Below are 17,469 nucleotides of genomic sequence, written 5' to 3'. Positions count from 1 at the left end.
TACAAAAATTATTTCAAAATGGATAACAGACATATATGCAAAACTATAAAATACAGAGAAAAACACAGGAGAAAAATTTTTAGGGTCTAGGGTAGACAAAGAGTTCCCGGACTTGATACCAAAAGTATGATCCTTACCAGGAAAAACTGGTAAATTGATTGTCCTTAAGATTAAAAACTTTTGTACTACAAAAGATCCTGTTAAGATGAAAAGACAGACTACAGAGTGGGCAAAAATATTTGCAAACCACATATCTGTGAAAGGACTAGTATCTAGAACATATAAAGGACTCCTCAAACTCAACAATAAAAAAGCAAACAATACAATTAGAATGTAGGTTATATGGTTTGGATATTTATCACTGCCAAATATCATGTTGAAATGTAATCCCCAGTGTTGGAGGTGGGGTCTGGTGGGAAGCATGTGGATCATGGGAGTGGATCCCTCATGAATGGCTAATGCCAACCCCTTGGTGATGACTGAGTTCACAAGAGATCTGGTTGTTTAAAAGAGTGTGGTGCCTCCCACCGCCCCTTGTTCCCATTCTCATCGAGTACACCTGGTCCCCCATTGCATTCCACCATGATTGTAAGCTTCCTGAGACCCTCACCAGAAACAGATACCAGCACCATGTATCCTGTACGCCCTATGGAGCTGTGAGCCAATTAAATCTCTTTTCCTTATACATTACACAGTCTCAAATATTCCTTTATAGTAATGCAAACAGACTAATTTCACCAAAGAAAATACATAGATGTCAAGGAAGCCATTAGTCATTACGAAAATGCAAAGTTAAAACCACAATAAGGGGACCTCAGCAAAATGGTGTAACAGGAGGCTCCCTAACTATCCCTTCTCCTACAAACACACTAAGGAAACACCTACACACAGATCAATTATCTCCAAAAGAAAGGCAGAATCCAGCTGAAAGACTCCTACACGCTAGACAAAGAAGAAAATATCCACATCAAAATTGGTAGAAAAAGTGGAGATACACTCATGTACAAACCCCACCCTATGCACAGAGCCTTATAATCAGGAAGGGAACCCCAACTCCTAGCATGGTCCCAAGGCGTGAGGGGCTTCTGTCATACACCTAATGTTCAACTTTTACCATCCCTTTAAAAGGGCTTGGCTCTTAAATCACTGTGTCTGAAAAATAGTATGGAAAAGGCATTGGAGGATTTCCCTCAAGCACGAAAAACAAAGGGAGGTTTCAAACCTTGCAAGCTCTGTCAGCTGCTGTAGTGCCCAGAATCAGCCCAGCTTCCAATCTCTCCCCGGAAAGGGTTTGGCTATATTATTTTCCAGTAGTTCAGTGTGGTTCTGGTCTGTAATACACCGGTATCCGGGAGCCTATATAGCAAATAAAGAATAAACCTCTTCAAGCCTAAACAAGGACAACATTCCCACCTTCTTCCTTAGTTTGTTCTAGTGACAATTCCAGCCCTACAATTTCTCAAGGAAAAGAGGTTGGAGGCCTCTGCCAGCAAGAACATGCTTTCTTGCCTGGTTTGCTCCTGAGATAAATTTCTGCAATCTCTCGTGAGAGTGAAGCTGGGGGATCTCTCCATGCCTGAGAAGCAAAAAGGGCATTCCTGTATCTTTTTCCCTGGCTTGCTTCTGTGATAACTCCAGACTAGAAGACTCCACCTGCAAGAAAGATCTGAGACTTCTTGCTTGAACAGGAGATAGGCACTCACTGCACTTCTTTCCCCTGCTCGCTCCAGCAATAATCCAGCCCAGAGATCTCTCTGTTGAAAGAAACTGGAGACCTCTGCCAACAAGAATGGGAGGGATGGCACTCCCAAACCTTTTCCCTTGACTTGCTCTGGAAATAAACTCCTTTAATCTCCAATTGGAAAAAGGCGGGGGGGGGGGTGGGGGGGGATAGGGCAGGGCGGGGGCTTCTTCATGTCTGAAAGGGAAAGTGGGCACTCCTTGCACCTTCCCCTATGGCTTGCTTTAGTAATAACTCTAGACCAGAAGTTTCTCCCTGCCAGGAGGGTGTGAGATTTCTGCTTGTTCAGACAGGAGAGCAGTCACTCCCCCTACACCTTTTTCTCTGGCTTGTGCCAGCAAGAAATCCAGATCTGCAGACTTTCTCTGGAAGTAGTTTCCACACACACGGAGTGCTCTTTTATAGCCTTCACCCAAGAGACAGGCTCCTAGTCTGGGAGTTGACAGAGTTCTTCATTTTTGAGTCTCGTAGACAACAAAGAACAAAAACATGGCTTTTTAACTTGAAAATGTTCAGCAGCAATCTCTCCAGGTCCAATGTGAGCAGTCTATCAAGAGTATAGGCATCCGCCTCAGACATTCTCCTTGGTATAGGGCAGAATGAGTGGGAGATTAAACTCTTCTCTAAGCTTCTCTGCAAAGAAAAAAGAAACCGGAACACACAACTAACACCTCAGTCTCTCCAGCTTCATTTCAAGGGACTGGCTTCTATCCCACCTCTCTCAAGGCAATGACTTGAAACTCTTTAATTTGGGTTGGCAGTGGGGGACACTAAGAATAAAAAATAGCAGATTTTACAAGCACAAAGAGGTTAGTGGATTCTAACAATCTTTGAAGAGGCTGATTGGAAAGGAACATCTCCTACACAAGACCAGTCTAGCAAGACTGAGAAAGGTGGTTCTTTTATCTAATGTGCAGAAAACAACATAGGGAATGGAGGAAAATGAAGAAACATAGAAATATGTTCCAAATAAAATAACAAGGTAAATTAAATCTCCAGAAAGTGACTCTAACGAAATGTAAATATGTGATTTATCTGACAGGGAATTCAAAAGGGCAGTCATAACAATGCTTATTGAGGTAGGGAAAGCAACGCATGAAAAAACTGGGAACTTCAACAATGAGACAGAAAATATTAAAAAGCACTAAACAAACCATCAAGCTGAATAATAATATAACTGAACTGAAAAAACCAATAAGGAGGTTCAACAGTAGAATAAATCAAGCAGAAGTAAGAATTAGCAAACTTGAATACGGGTCATTGGTAAATCGTAATTTGAGGACGGAAAAGAAAAAAGAATGAAAAAGAGTGAAACAGCCTAACAACCTTAGTGGACAGCATTAAACAGAATATGTGAATTATTGTTGTACAAGAAAGGGAAGAGAGAAAGGGACAGAAAATATATTCAAAGACATATAGGAAGTCCTCATTTAATGTCATTGATAGATCCTTGGAAACTGACTTAAAGCAAAACAACATATAATGAAAGGAATTTTTTTCTCATCAACATAATGAAATGACATTGAGTAAAATGACGTTATTCAAAAACCTGCTATAAATCATTTTGCTTAAAGTTGCAGTTTCCAAGAACCTATGAACATTAAATAAGAATCTACTGCAATTGCAAAAACCTTCCTAAGTGTGGGGAAGGAAACAGAAATCCAGAAGCTCGACAAACACCTAACAGGATGAATCCAAGGCAAACCAAATCAAGATACATTATAATCAAATTGTGGAAAGTTAAAGACAAAGAGAAGATAGGAAAGCAGTAAGGGAAAAGCAACTTGTTACATAAAAGGGGACCCCCATCAGATCTTTCAACAGAAACCCTGCAGGGTAGAAGGGAATAAGATATGGTCAAAGAGCTAAAAGAAAAAAAACCCTGCCAACCAAGAATACTACACTCAGCAATCCTGTCCTTCAAAAAGGAAGAGAAGAAGGGGAGCTTTAAAAAAACTTTCTCAGATAAACAAAAGCTGAGGGAATTTATCACAACTAGACCTGCCTTACAAGAAATACTAAAATAGGCACTTCATATTGAAGGAAAATATCACTAAGTAGCAACATGGAAATACATAAAAATAAAAACTCACTGGTAAAAGTAAGTATATAGTCAAACACAGAACACTTGTACTGTAATGGTAGTATGAAAATAAATTATATCTCTAATATAAAGGTTAAAAGAAGAAAAACTATTCAAAACACATATAGCAACTATACTTTGCTAATGGACATGACAAAAACTATTTAAAAATTGTCAATAAAAACAAATTGTTGGAGGGGATAGTAAAAGTTTAGAGTTTGTACAAGTGATCAAAGTGAAGTAATTATAAGCTTAAAATAGCTTGTCATTAGTATAAGACATTTTATGTAAGCCTCCTAGTAACCACAAAGGAAAAATTCTTAGTAGATACACAAAAGATAAAAAGAAAGAATTCAAAGCATACCACTACAAAAAAATCACTAAATTGCAAAGGAAGCAAGCAAGAGATGAAAAGAGAAAACAAAAGATCTACAAATTAACCAGAAAACAACAAAACAGCAATAGTAAGTTCTTACCTACCAATAATTACTTTGAATGTAAGTGTATTAAATTCTCCAGTCAAAACATATTGAATGGTTCAATGGATTAAAAAAAAGACCCAACTATATGCTGCCTAATAGATTAACTTCACCTCTCTTAACCTTTAAGAACACACATAAGCTGATAATGAAGGGATGAAAAAAGATATTCCACACAAATGGAAACCAACACAAAGTGGGAGTAGCTATACTTCTATCAGACAAAATAGACTGTAAGTGAAAAACTGCAGAAAGATATGAAAAGTTATATAATGATGAAGGGGTCAATTCATAAAGAAAATATAACAATTATATATGCACCCAACATCAAAGCACCAAATACATAAAGCAAATATTAATAGATCTGATGAGAGACATGTACTGCAATACAATAATGTCCCACTTTCAACATTGGACAGATCTAGACCAAAAATCAACAAGGAAATATTGGACTTGAACTATAAGCCAAATGGACCTAACAAATATTTACAGAAAACTTCATCCAACAACAATTGAATATACATTTTTCTCAATTGCACATGGAGTATTCTCCAGGGTAGATCATATGGTATATCACAAAGCAAATCTCAACAAATTTAAGAAGACTGAAATCTTATCAAGTATTTCTTCTGACCACAATGGCACAAACCTAGAAATCAATAACAGGAGGAATCTTGGAAAACTCTATGTGGAAATTAAATAACATGCCCTTCAACAACCAATGAGTCAAATAAAAAATTAAAAGGAAAATTTAAAAATATCTTGAGACAAAAAAAAGAGGAAACTGATATTGATGCAGGATTTTTTACTCCTTAGCTCAGCTAGGTCTGGGCTCTTGTCTCATGACCAGGAATAATTAGGCACGCAGACACTTGAAGAGCGACTGGAGTAGAATTTATTAAGCAAAAGGAATGTTCTCAGCAAAGAGAGGGGTCCTGAAAGCAGGTTAGTCATTGCCCCCTCACAGCTGAATACAAGGGCTTTATATATAACCTGATGAGGCCGAGCTCCCTATCTGTATAAGGCGTGAATTTCTGGTGGCTCCACATATTCCTCCAGTGCGCATGTGGGCCCTTAGTGCGCTGTGGGCATGTTTAGGCAAGCCCCCTGTGCAAGTTCCCTTATCTGCACAAAATATCTGGTGTAAGCACCTGTGGGGTGGGCCAGAGGTTCTCTGGGGATCCTTTACTTACTGTCTGCCTAAAGCAAGCTGACTAACTCCGTTCAACATCCCAGAAATATAAAGGATCATAAAAGACTACTATGAACAGCTATATACCAAGAAATTGGATAACACAGAAGAAATGGATGAATTCCTAGAAACATGCAACCCAAAACTGAATCAGGAAGAAACAGAAAATCTGAGTAGATCAATAATAAATAAGGAAATTGAATTGTAATAAACAATCTCCCACCAAAGGAAAGCCCAGGACCTGATGGCTTCACAGATGAATCCCATTAAGTGTTCAAGAAGAAATACCAATCCTTCTCAAGCTCTTCCAAAAAATTATAAAACAGGGACTACCTCAGAGCTTATTTTATGAGGCCAGTATTACCCTGACACCAAAGCCAGGCAAGAACACCACAAGAAAACTACAGGCCAATATCCCTGATGAACACAAATGCAAAGATCTTTAACAAAATACTAGCAAACTGCATTCAACAGTAAATTTAAACGATCACTCACCATAATCAAGTGGGACTTATCCCAGGGATGCAAGGATGGGTGAACATATATAAATCAATAAATATGGGCCAGGCACTGTGGCTCACGCTTGTAATCCCAGCACTTTGGGAGGCCGAGGCAGATGGATATCTTGAGCCCAGGAGTTCTAGACCAGCCTAGGCAACATGGCTAAACCCCATCTCTACAAAAATACCAAAAGCTAACATGGTGGCATGTGCCTGTGGTCCTAACTACTTGAGAGGCTGAGGTGAGAGGACAGCTTGAGCTCAGTGCGGGTGGAGGTTGCAGTGAGCCAAGATCACACCACTGCACTCCAGCCTGGGTGACAGAGTGAGACTCTGTCTCAAAAATAAATAAATAAATACATTAATAAATAAATATACCATATTAACAAAATGAACGACAAAAACCACACAAGTATCTCAGTAGATGCAGAAAAAACATTTGACAAAATCCAACACCCATTCACGCTACAAAACTCTCAAAAAAATAGGCATAGAAAGAATGTACCTTAACACAATAAAGGCCATATATGACAAGCCCACAGACACCATCATGCTCGATGGTAAAAAGTTGAAAGTTTTTCCTGTAAGATTAGAAAGACAACAGTGATTCCCACTCTCACAGCTATTCAACATAGTCTGGAAGTCCTAGCTAGAGCAATTAGGCAAGAAGAAGAAATAAAAGGCATTCATATAGGAATGGAAGTAGTGTATTTCTGTTTGTTGATGACATTAGGATTCTCCTTGCACATGAAATGGGAGAAAACATTTGTAAACTGCACATTTGCTATGGGGCTAATATGAAAAATATATAAGGAATCCATACAACTCAATAGCAAGAAAACAAGTCAATTAAAAACTTGGCAAAGTATCTAAACAGACATTTTACAAAAGAAGAGACACAAATAGCCAAAAGGTAGATGAAAAAAATGCTCAACATCTCTAATTATCAGGGAAATACAAATTAAAGCCACAATGTGGTATCTCCTCATGCCTGTTAGAAGGGCTGTTACCAAAATGATGAATGATAAGAAGTGTTGGTGAGGATGTGGAGAAAAGGAAACCCTTGTATATCGTCGGTGGGAATGCAAATTCATTTAGCCATTTTGGAAAATAGTATGGAAGTTTCCTAAAAAACTAAAAGTAGAATTACCATATGATCCAGAAATCATCCTTCTGGGTATATAACCAAATGAACTGAAGCCATTACGTTGAAGAGATATCTGCACCCTCATGTTCATTTCAGCATTGTTCATAATAGCCAAGATACAGAAGCAACCTAAGTGTCTATTAATGGATAAACGGATAAAAATGTGGCACATATACACAATGAAATAACTATACAGCCTTTTAAAAAAGGAAATTTCATCATTAGTGACAACATGGATGGAACTGAGGAACACTGTGCTAAGTGAAATAAGTCAGAAATGTAAGAGAAATACAGTATGATCTCACGTGTGAAATCTAAAAACACTGACCTCACAGAAACAGAGTACAGAGGTCATTACCAGAGGCTAAAGGGAAGAGAGAGAAATGAGGAAAGGGAAGAAGTGGATCAAAGGGTAAAAAGTTTCAGTTAGACTGAAGAAGTAGGTTTTAGTGATTTATTGCACTGCATGTTGACCACACATAATAATGTACTGCATATTTCCAGACTGTTAAAACAGATTTTTAACATTCTTACCACCACAAAAAATAATAAATTGGTGAGATGATGTATATGTGCTATGGTTTGAATGTTTGTCTCCTCCAAAATGCATGTTGAAACTGAATGCCTAATGTGGTAGTATTGAGAAGTGGGGCAGGCCTTGAAGAGGTGATTGGATCAGGAGAGCTCTGTCCTCATGAATGGATTAATCTATTCATGGATTACTGGATTAAGGAGTTCATGGATTAAAGGATTATCATGGGAAGGGAACTAGTGGCTTTATCACAGGAAGAGAGACCTAAGCTAGCAAGGTAGCATACTCAGCCCCCTTACCATGTGCTACTCTGTACCACCTTGGGACTCTGCAGAGTCTCCACCAACAAGAAGGCTCTCACAAGTGGTCCCTTGACCTTGGATTTCTCAGCCTCCATAACTGTAAGAAATACATTAATTTTCTTTATAAATTACTTAGTTTTTGGCATTCTGTTATAAATCTATTATAACAGAAAATGAACTAATACATTAGTTTGATTATTTCTATAATGTATGGATAGACTAAAACATCACGTTGTACCCCATAAATATAAATCGTTGTCAATTTAAAAAAAAACAAAATGAGATATCATTATACATCTATCAGAATAGCTAAAATAAAAAACAGTGACAACATCAAATGTTGACAATGATGCAGAGTCATCATTGTCATTAACTGGATCACTCATTCACTGCTGGTTGGAATGTGTAGCTACTCTGGAAGCAGTCTGGCAACTTCCTTAAAAGTTTAGCTTGTAACTACTATATAATCCAGCAACTGTACTTCTAGGCATTTACCCCTGAGAATAAAGACAATGAAGATTTATAGCCACCCAAAAACCTGCACACAAAAGCTTACAGCAGCTTTATTCATCATATCCCAAAAGTGGAAACAACCAAGATGACCTTCAAAGGGTGGTTTAAAAAATTAAAAAATAAAAAACTGTGTGCAGGCCTACCATGGAATACTACTTAGGAATAAAGGAAAAATCTATTGACATATGCGACAACCTGAATGTACCTCTAGAGAATTATACTTAGTGGAAAAAATAAAAACACATAATGCCAAAGGGTCACACACTATATCATTCCATTTTTATAACATTCTTGAAATGATACAATTATTTAAAAAGATAGTGAACATACAGTGGTTGCTATGAGTTAAGGAAGTGGAGGAGGCAGTGGGAGGGAAGTAGGTGTGGCTATAAAAGGCCAACAAGTGGGATTCTAGTGGTGACAGGTTGTTCTGTTAGACTGCGAGCTGATTATTGTGGTGACCATTTTACAGATGAGGAAACTGAGACTCAGATGAGTTAAGTGCCAGACCTAAAGTCGCACAGGTAGTAAGCGACACAACTGGAATTCAATTTCAGGTGTCCCTTCTTATTCCAGAGTTCATGCTCCTTTTTTATACCATTGATTAACATCATTAACCAAAGGAATTTCTACTAAGCAACATTTCATTTTTTCCCCTTCTCAAATACTATTAGATGGAGCAGCTGCAAAAGCATGCAAATACATATTTCATATAACACCACAGGAAGTTTTTAAATATTCATAAGCAGAACCAGAAGATAATGTGAAGTGGAACCTCGCTCCAGAATCCCTGCACCTTTCCAGTTGCGGAGTTTCCGGGTGAGGTTAGAATATCTCTAAGGTGCCCAGGCTCAGATTTTAGGCAAATATCTGTAACCTGTCTGATTGGGTAAGTTTTACATGGACCACATCTACCAATTTCATTCAGACAAATTGTGTAATGCAGTGCTTCATAAGTATGAGAAAACACAGAACCAATTAAAGACACATTTATAACATCCTCTACTACAATCTTTAAGGTAAAAAATGCTTCATTTTAAGAGTCCATCTGCAAAGAATTGTATGAATAGTTTATAATAAAGAGTGGCATGAAGGTTAAGTGTGTAATCTTTGCATAAGAAATTTCCCATTTCAACTGGCCAACTGGCAAAACAGGCTGCTGTCTTTATAGCTCTCTGTTGGTCCCTGGGGAATGCATCAAAATAAATAAATGTTCCCTGCCGATAGGGACAGGCTGAACGTCTGCTCATGCCTAAGAGGCCACCCAAGTTACAGAAACATGAAGAGCACTTTTTTAACAACTACTCCCAAGAATGTTACTGGAAGTCTGAAACACAATCGCAGGTGATCACAGGCTACCCCTGGCCCAAGGCTTCTAATTAGGTTTCGACCTTTTCCCATTCCAGCTGCACTTTCCATCCATAATCCTCCTACATTGAGATGTTTCCATGAAGCCCTGTATTACCAGATTGGCTAATTCATAGACTCTCAGTGCTGCAAAGATCCTTGGTCCAACACTCTCACGCTACAAATGAGGGTTCCACTCCTTGGCCAAATTAACTATCCGCTGCCACAGCACTGTCATGCCCTGCTTGGAATCTTCCAGGGCTTCCCACCACTGACTCCCCATCTTGGTCCCCCGCCCTAGAATCCTGGCATCCTTATTAATCTCTACATTCTAGGCAAATCAAACTATCCATTATTCTTCACACTCAAGAGTATTGTTTTGTTTTTGTTAATACTGAACCTTCTACCCAGAATGCCCATTTCCAAGTGCCCCAAATGACTCAATCTTAAAAAATCCAAGTCGATGCCACCTTCTCCCCCTCTCTCCTCCACTCCCCAGGTCGGATTGTCTTCCTCCGATCTGCCTTCTTTAGCTTCCACAGGCATCCATCTAATGGCCCATTCATTTCCTACACCTGCCTCAGCTTCTGGTCTCTGGGGAATTGTCTCTTGTGGGGCAAACGCTATGGAGGGATGCTTCTTGTTTTTCTCTATACCATGCGTCCGATCTTTTGGCTTCCCTGAGCCACACCGGAAGAACTGTCTTGGACCACACATAAAATACACTAACACTAATGATAGCTGATGAGAAAAAAAAAAAAGCGCAAAAATAAAACCTCTCATAATGTTTTAAGAACATTTACAAATTCGTGTTGGGCCGCATTCAAAGCTGTCCTGGGCCGCACGCGGTTAGTGAGCCACGGGTTGGACAAGCTTGCTCTATACCTTCAGTCTCCGGTTAGAGTGCCTCGCACAAGTAACTGCGGAGCAAATGTTCATTGAATGAAGGAATGAGGAATCCAAGGGAATCCAAGCCCAGAGAAAACATGAGTGATTTTTTCCAGCACGAGTCATATTAATAGTCTCGCATGCCAAAGGAATATCACCATCCAACTTTCCAAAATCCAATACAATAATAATTACTTGAATTATTATTCATATTCACTTCAGTGAGGGCAGTAGGTTTAAAAAGCCTTAAACAGGTTGGGTTTCTAGTCCCAGCTCTGCCACTTAATAGCTGTGTAACCTAGGGAAGAAAGTCTCTTGCCCTGTGGACTGAGTTCCCCAGTCTGTGAAAAAGAGGAGGGTGGATAAGCTCCGTTGTTCTCTAGTCATGTCAACTTTTCCCACTTGCCAGTTGGTTAGAACACGGTTGGTTGCCGGGGCGCCTCGAGGTCCTCCCCCACTCCGCCCAGCACACCTCACTCTCAAGCCGGGGTCTTCTTCTCGCACCGGGACGCAGCTGTGTGTGTCCTGGGGTCTCTCTTGGCCTCGCAGCTGCCGACCTTGCCGCCGGCGGCCGCGGGACGACTCCATCTGTACCCGGGAGACACCCGGGAGGCAGGCGCCAGCCACCACTCGGGGCCGTCCTCCAGGGCCAACGCCAGCACCAGCGCCGCCACGCTGAAACGGTCCCGGCGGCCCCTCCGCGGCTCTGAGACGCCCGCACGCCAGGGGGCCGAAGCGCTGGGCTCGGCGTCCGGGCGCTGCCGAGCCGGCACGAGGCTCTGACCATGGGGAGCCGCCCGCTCCGCCCAGGAGGCGGGGCACAGTCGCTCCGGCTAGACCTCGCTTGGCCCCGAGCCCAGCTTCGCCCGCCCGCCCGCCGGGGGCCTGCACCTTCTCGCGCCCCGACGCAGCCGCCTCCGCGCGCGCACGCAACGCACGCGCTCCAGCACCTACGGTCAAAGCGCCGCGCAACCAGTTATTCCACCCGCGGCTCCGCACCCGCGTCTTGGACGTTCCCGCAGCCAACGTTTAGGGCACCGGGCGCTGTGCTAGGCGCCGCGGTTATAAAGATAATCGGTTTTGTTGAGCCCAGGAATGTTCGGGTACACCCATCATGAGTACACCCACTCTTCTAGCCTAACAAAAATTCCCTTAGGGCCCAAGGAATCATGGTACCTGCACCCCAAGAAAGCCTCTCGGTCTTTGAGTCAGCAAAGTGGCGGAGGAAGGACTGGCCCTAAAACAACCTCACTGCTTACACACACCACACACCACGCACACACACACACACACGCCAGATAGCCAACAGAGACCTCCAACTACACACCACACACACACACACACACACACACGCCAGATAGCCCGCAGAGACCTCCAACCACACACACACACACACACACACACGCCAGATAGCCAGCACAGACCTCCAGACCCCGCCCTACCCGCCCCCCACCCCCCCCACATCCCCCCACACCCCTGCCCCAGACACGCGCCAAATAGCCCGCAGAGACCTCCAGGATATGGCTGTGAGTTTAAAAATAAAGCTGGGGCAGGGAGAGTATCCTTTTTCTCACTGCTAAAAAAAGAGGCCAGGAATACTAACCTAGCTAAGTAAGGAACCCTTGAAGACTAAGTGAACTTTATGGAGCGCTGCACAGGACGTTGCTTCAACCTAGTCATAACTTAGATTTTTATTCTGATGTAAATGGAATCTCAGCTAAAAGGATTTTTTCCCACTTATTTGAAGGCTAAAAAATATCTCGCGAATTTTATGTATTTTGTCATAATGGGATAACAACTACCTAAATATGCAACTTTTTTCGTAAAGCTATTGGGTTGTGTTGTGAAGGTTAAGGGTGAATCTGAGTGATCTGAAACTTTGGGTCTGGATTGGCACCTTTGGAAACAGTACACAGGAGGACATTGAAAACGTAATTATTGACAAAGTGGAAACTAGAACACTTGAGAAGTTGTAGCTTTTTTTATGCATTAATATTTTCTTACATGTTCCTTAATATATATCCAGAGTTATAAGCTGAATCAGATATGCCTTTCAATACCCTTTTGAGAAAGAGAAAGCCATAAACATGCATTTGCTTTATGTTTCTCAACTATTTCAATTGAGTCATCACTGTAGGAAGTGGTTCATGATTTTATACAGGAGAGGTATTGTGAGCATTTATAAAGCCATCCAGCTTATGAGCCAAATTTATTATGTTTGCTAGGTTAATCTGTTTTCTCTAATCAAACACTTAATCATCCAGTCTCCTCTCTGCGTTATGGATTCATGAATGTGAAGTGAGGAGAGTTGCTCAGTCAAGGTAAAATGATAAATTATCTTTTCATTTTCAGGGTATTTGTGATTAAATGCTTCATAATAGAATTAAAATGAAATAAATCTTGTAATTTCACTTCTAGATTCCTGCCAGGTATAGATAAAACGCATTTGGTTAAGAACAAATTCAATTCAATGCCTGAGTGGAATTTATAGGAGAAGTGTAGAAAGCGTTGTAGTTCGGGAGAGCCCTGCGTTCTCTCTTCATTTCTATGGATTGGAGAGAGAGTTGATCAATTGGTGGTACTCTACGGATGAGCAGCAGAGAATTAAAATTTCCATTAAGAAAGAATGAGGACTTAGCCTTGGGCAGTAATAGGCAAAGTTTGTCTTAATCTAGAGTTGTAATCTGGGGCTGTGATTGGAGCAGATGTTAAATTACACTTAAATAAACAGTTCCTATTATTTTGGCCATTATAAGTGAAGCCCTGTGTGGCTGGCATTCTCTGTTGCTGCCTAATTTTATAGTAAGAGTTGAAACATACTGAAAAAAGCATAATGGAGATGACTTAGTCCTGTTTGTTGTTGAGTGAATAAAGTTCACATTCCAGAAAAAGCCCTATAAGGTAACAACAATTACAACTGGCTTTTTAACACATGGAAACTCGAACCAATTGGCATTGTGTGATATTAGACAGAGGCCTCAAACAACCCTATATGTTTTGTGCATATTTTACAATTAGCAAAGCGCTTTGATTCTGTTGTCTCATTTGATCCTCACAGCAAACTTGTGACTGCTCAGTCCTGGCAGTTGGTGTGAGGCCTGAGATGTGGAGCTCTGTATTCCAGTTCTCCTGGGGTAGAACTGAAGTCAGGCCTCTTAGGCAAGAGCTCTTCCCCTACCCAGACTCCCTCTTTTATCAGACAGCAAAAGAAAAACCTTTTTTTTAATAGGTTTTCAAAACCACAAAAATAAAAGAGCTGCACAAATAACTGAAATATTTGCCAAGATAATGCAGAAATGGTTGGCTACGTTTTACGTGAGCTAGTAAGAGTTGAGACAATCATTCCAATAGTTCCAACCTCAGCCCCTAAAATCTATGCTGTAAAAGTAAAAGCTTTTTTCTTGACTTGAATGTCCAGGCCACCTGTCTGCTCAGACTGGATTTTTTTCCTGTACAAATTACTTAACCCTCTAATTCAATCTGCTTTGTGTATTTTTGGTCAATATCATTGCAACTGAAAATCTGTTTGCTTACAGGTTTTTCACGTACTGCACATCCAAGCTAGGTAATGTCTCTGCAACTGCTGCTTCCTGATGATTATATTCATCTGAAATGACTAAGCTTGGTAAATTAGGCTAAGTCAAGTCTGTGGAGCAGTCAAGAGACGAATGAAGAAAAGAATAATGTAATGGAGGCTACACCAGAGACATGGGAATCTATCAGCATGTGGCAAGGAAGGGAGAACATGGCTCTGTCTTCTATATAAAGAGTTGCCTGCATTCTTCTCAGAAAAAAAAAAAAAGACAATGGAAAAGCAATGAGTCATGAGTCTTGGGTTCTAAGCCTGGTTCTACCATTTGCTAGCTGTATGATAAGAAGCATGTTTGTTAAACCTCTGAGCCTCAGCTTATACATATACGAAACAGGAAAAATAGTAACATAGCCTGCCATCTTCACAGATTTGTGAAAAGGTCTTTTAAATATCCAAAAAGCTTAGTATGTATAAGAAAGATTAAATTTAAGCTATGGGTATAACACAAAAATATACTTGAAAATTATTCTTAAATTTCACCATATTTAGGAAGTGGCTAAATATAAACATAATATTCCTACTTCTGCATTTCCTATTTCTCTCTTTGCATTGTAAATTCAGAGGAAGTTATCTCATTTATTAATTGTAACATTTAAACAGTATACATTTCTGTCATTTAAAAGTGGTACCAACAATGTAGTTAAACCTTTATTATCTTTTGTTGGTCTAATAAATAAAAGTGCGTGACTAAAAACAGGCCACAAATATCAATGATTTTGGGGATTTCGCCCTACAGGAAAATCATGCAATGCATTTGGAAAAAGGTCATTCTGAATTGTCCTCTACGAAATGCTAAATTTCTGCACAAAAGCTTAAAGCACAAGTGTTTACAGGATTCTTGGTGACAAGAAAAGTGATAGTAAATGTGCTTTAGCACTGAAATTCCTGTATCCATGGAGACCTGTGAAGTTCTGTGAGCACACACACACGGCCTGCAGTATTTATTGAAGAGCTAAGACAGCGATCAGCGGGTTACTATGCTGTGAAAAGCCGACAGATTGCCGGGAGCTGCTATGCACAGGCATGGATGAGGTGGTTTTTCCCCTGCTAAATGTAATTACAGAGAAATTCAGAAGTCTCAGATATTACTGAGAAAAAAAAATGTTTATTTATTTATATGTACTTGTACCTTTCAGAATACAGTGTCCTTTTTTTACAGTGTCAGATTTTTTTAGTCAGGAAAGCCTTGAAAAGTCATCAGCATTTCCCTTTCCCACACATTTGTAGCCATAGTCAAAAACTCTCTAGTAGATTTTCCATGTGTGCAAAGAAAGATATTTCTTGAATGTTAGGAGAGAATGCCCCCAGTTTTTTCCAAACTGATTATTCCTGGGTATTTAAATATGTTTCTTATCAGTGTTTCGTAATGTATAATGATTTTGAAAGCAAAGAGCATGATGATATTTGGGGGAAAGAATCGCCTACGCGTATCTGTCGTGTTTATTTAACCACAGACTGATACTCTAATAAAATAAAGAAGTAATGCTATTTCATAACGGCATATTCATACGGCATTCTTTTATTAAAACATACATCTCATCTCATTTAATCCTTACATCAATCTCAATGAGTATTATTATGCCCACATTCTCTTCCATTGCCAAGTCCTGGATTCTTTCTCAAATCTTATTCTAAACTTTAATAAATGGTCTGTGTTTGGGTTGAAACAGAGGTAAAATTATTGAGTTCTTAAACGTACTTCATGTTTTATCCCCACAGTTTTCCTTTAAAGTTTTTTTGTGTGTTTGGTCTTCTGAAGATGGACTGTTCAATAGGATAGCCATTTAGCCATTAGCCACATGTGATTACTGAACACTTAGGGGCTCACGTGAAATAATATTTGAATATATTGATTTGAATAGTAAATGCTAATTTCAGCTGTTTTAAAAATTGTTTTAATACGCTTACTAAAATATTTTAAAATATATATGTGGCTAGCATTATATTTCTACTGGACAGCACTGCTATTATCCAGAGCGTTCAAAAGGGGTCTCTTTTTAAAAATCATTTAGTATATGCCAGACTTTCTCAGTCTTGCAACTGACTTGCCATACTTTTCACCAGAAACAATGAGATTAGTTCACACTGATTGTTTTCACCTAAAAGAAGTGCTTTAAGTTATCTTCTTTTTGTGGACCAGGTTTCTCTTCTTTTCTCCCATGCAATTCTCCGGCAAAATCCAAGTAAGCAAATCAAACTTGTTTTGTTGTTGTTGTTGTTTGTTTGTTTGTTTGTTTTTGAGCTCTCTGGGCCTCAATATTTGTTTATTCTAATGTATTTTTAATGGAGTTTAATAATTAAGTAAATTATGTAAATAAACCCTCGTGCAAGAGTTTGTAATGATCCAAGACTGGTGATTTAGTTTGAACTCATAAGACTGGGGGAAAAAAAAAAAAAAGAAATAATAGTTTGCTTCCAGTTATATTAGGAATACTTTCAGCTGCAAGTAAGAGAAGACCACATTAATAATAGTGGCTTAAACAACAGAGGTTTATTTTTCTCATATATTAAGAAGTCTGAAGATAGGCCCTTGCTGGATTGATACTTTGCATCAAATCCCTCAGAAAAACTTGTTGGTTTAACCTTTAAAATATATCTAGAATCCAGCCTTTCTCCCTACCTCCATCACTTCCACTTGTGTCCAGAAATTCTTCTTTTAGTAACATTTTTCTAGCTTATCTGTTTTCTTCCTTGTTCTCATTTAACATTTTCTATATCCAGCAGCCAGAAAGGTTCTGTTAAAATTTTATAGCATGGGCTGGGCACTGTGGCTCACACCTGTAATCCCAGCACTTCGGAAGGCCAAGGTGGGTGGATCACCTGAGGTCAGGAGTTCGAGACCAGCCTAACCAACATGGTGAAACCCTGTCTCTACTAAATACAAAAATTAGCCAGGCATGGTGGCACTCGTCTGTAATCCCCACTACTTGGGAGACTGAGGCAGGACAATAGCTTCAACCTGGGAGGCAGAGGTTGCAGTGAGCCAAGATTGTGCCATTCCACTCCAGCCTGGGCAACAGGAGCCTAATCCCATCTCAAAAAAAAAAAAAAAAAAAAATGTATAGCATGTTGCTCCCCTGCTCAAAATCTTCCAATAATTTCTTATGTCTTTCAAAATAAAATCTAAAATCATTACTATAGATTCCAGGCCTC

General features: G+C 39.8%; 1 protein-coding gene and 1 long non-coding RNA gene across 6 annotated transcripts in view; one reads left to right on the top strand and one right to left on the bottom strand.

The window, feature by feature from the left end:
- The window catches only part of PLAAT1 (phospholipase A and acyltransferase 1), a 30,319-nt gene extending 18,160 nt beyond the window's left edge, over positions 1 to 12,159 (bottom strand). Inside the window, exons 1-2 of one of the 5 annotated variants that reach the window (XM_031009850.3) lie at positions 11,901 to 12,159; positions 1,223 to 1,356 (exon numbers count right to left, since the gene is read on the bottom strand). Coding sequence is in view for 2 of the 5 variants with exons in the window: in XM_031009849.3 (XP_030865709.3) it covers positions 11,197 to 11,511 (315 nt within the window). In the remaining 3 variants the exon portion in view is untranslated. Of the gene's footprint in view, positions 1 to 1,222; positions 1,357 to 7,973; positions 8,046 to 10,721; positions 10,893 to 11,196; positions 11,682 to 11,900 lie in introns of those variants that run through there. The other 4 variants (XM_019022863.4, XM_063704470.1, XM_031009849.3 and 1 more) reach the window with 4 other exon arrangements.
- A 789-nt stretch (positions 12,160 to 12,948) lies between these two features.
- On the top strand, positions 12,949 to 15,010 carry LOC134758126 (uncharacterized). Its single transcript, XR_010133032.1, has 2 exons — positions 12,949 to 13,045; positions 14,261 to 15,010. It is a non-coding gene; the product is annotated as an uncharacterized lncRNA (long non-coding RNA).
- Positions 15,011 to 17,469: the final 2,459 nt, after the last annotated feature.

Source organism: Gorilla gorilla, chromosome 2 (assembly GCF_029281585.2).
Source record: "Gorilla gorilla gorilla isolate KB3781 chromosome 2, NHGRI_mGorGor1-v2.1_pri, whole genome shotgun sequence".
Taxonomy (NCBI): domain Eukaryota; kingdom Metazoa; phylum Chordata; class Mammalia; order Primates; family Hominidae; genus Gorilla; species Gorilla gorilla.
This window is presented reverse-complemented; position numbering and strand designations above follow the sequence as displayed.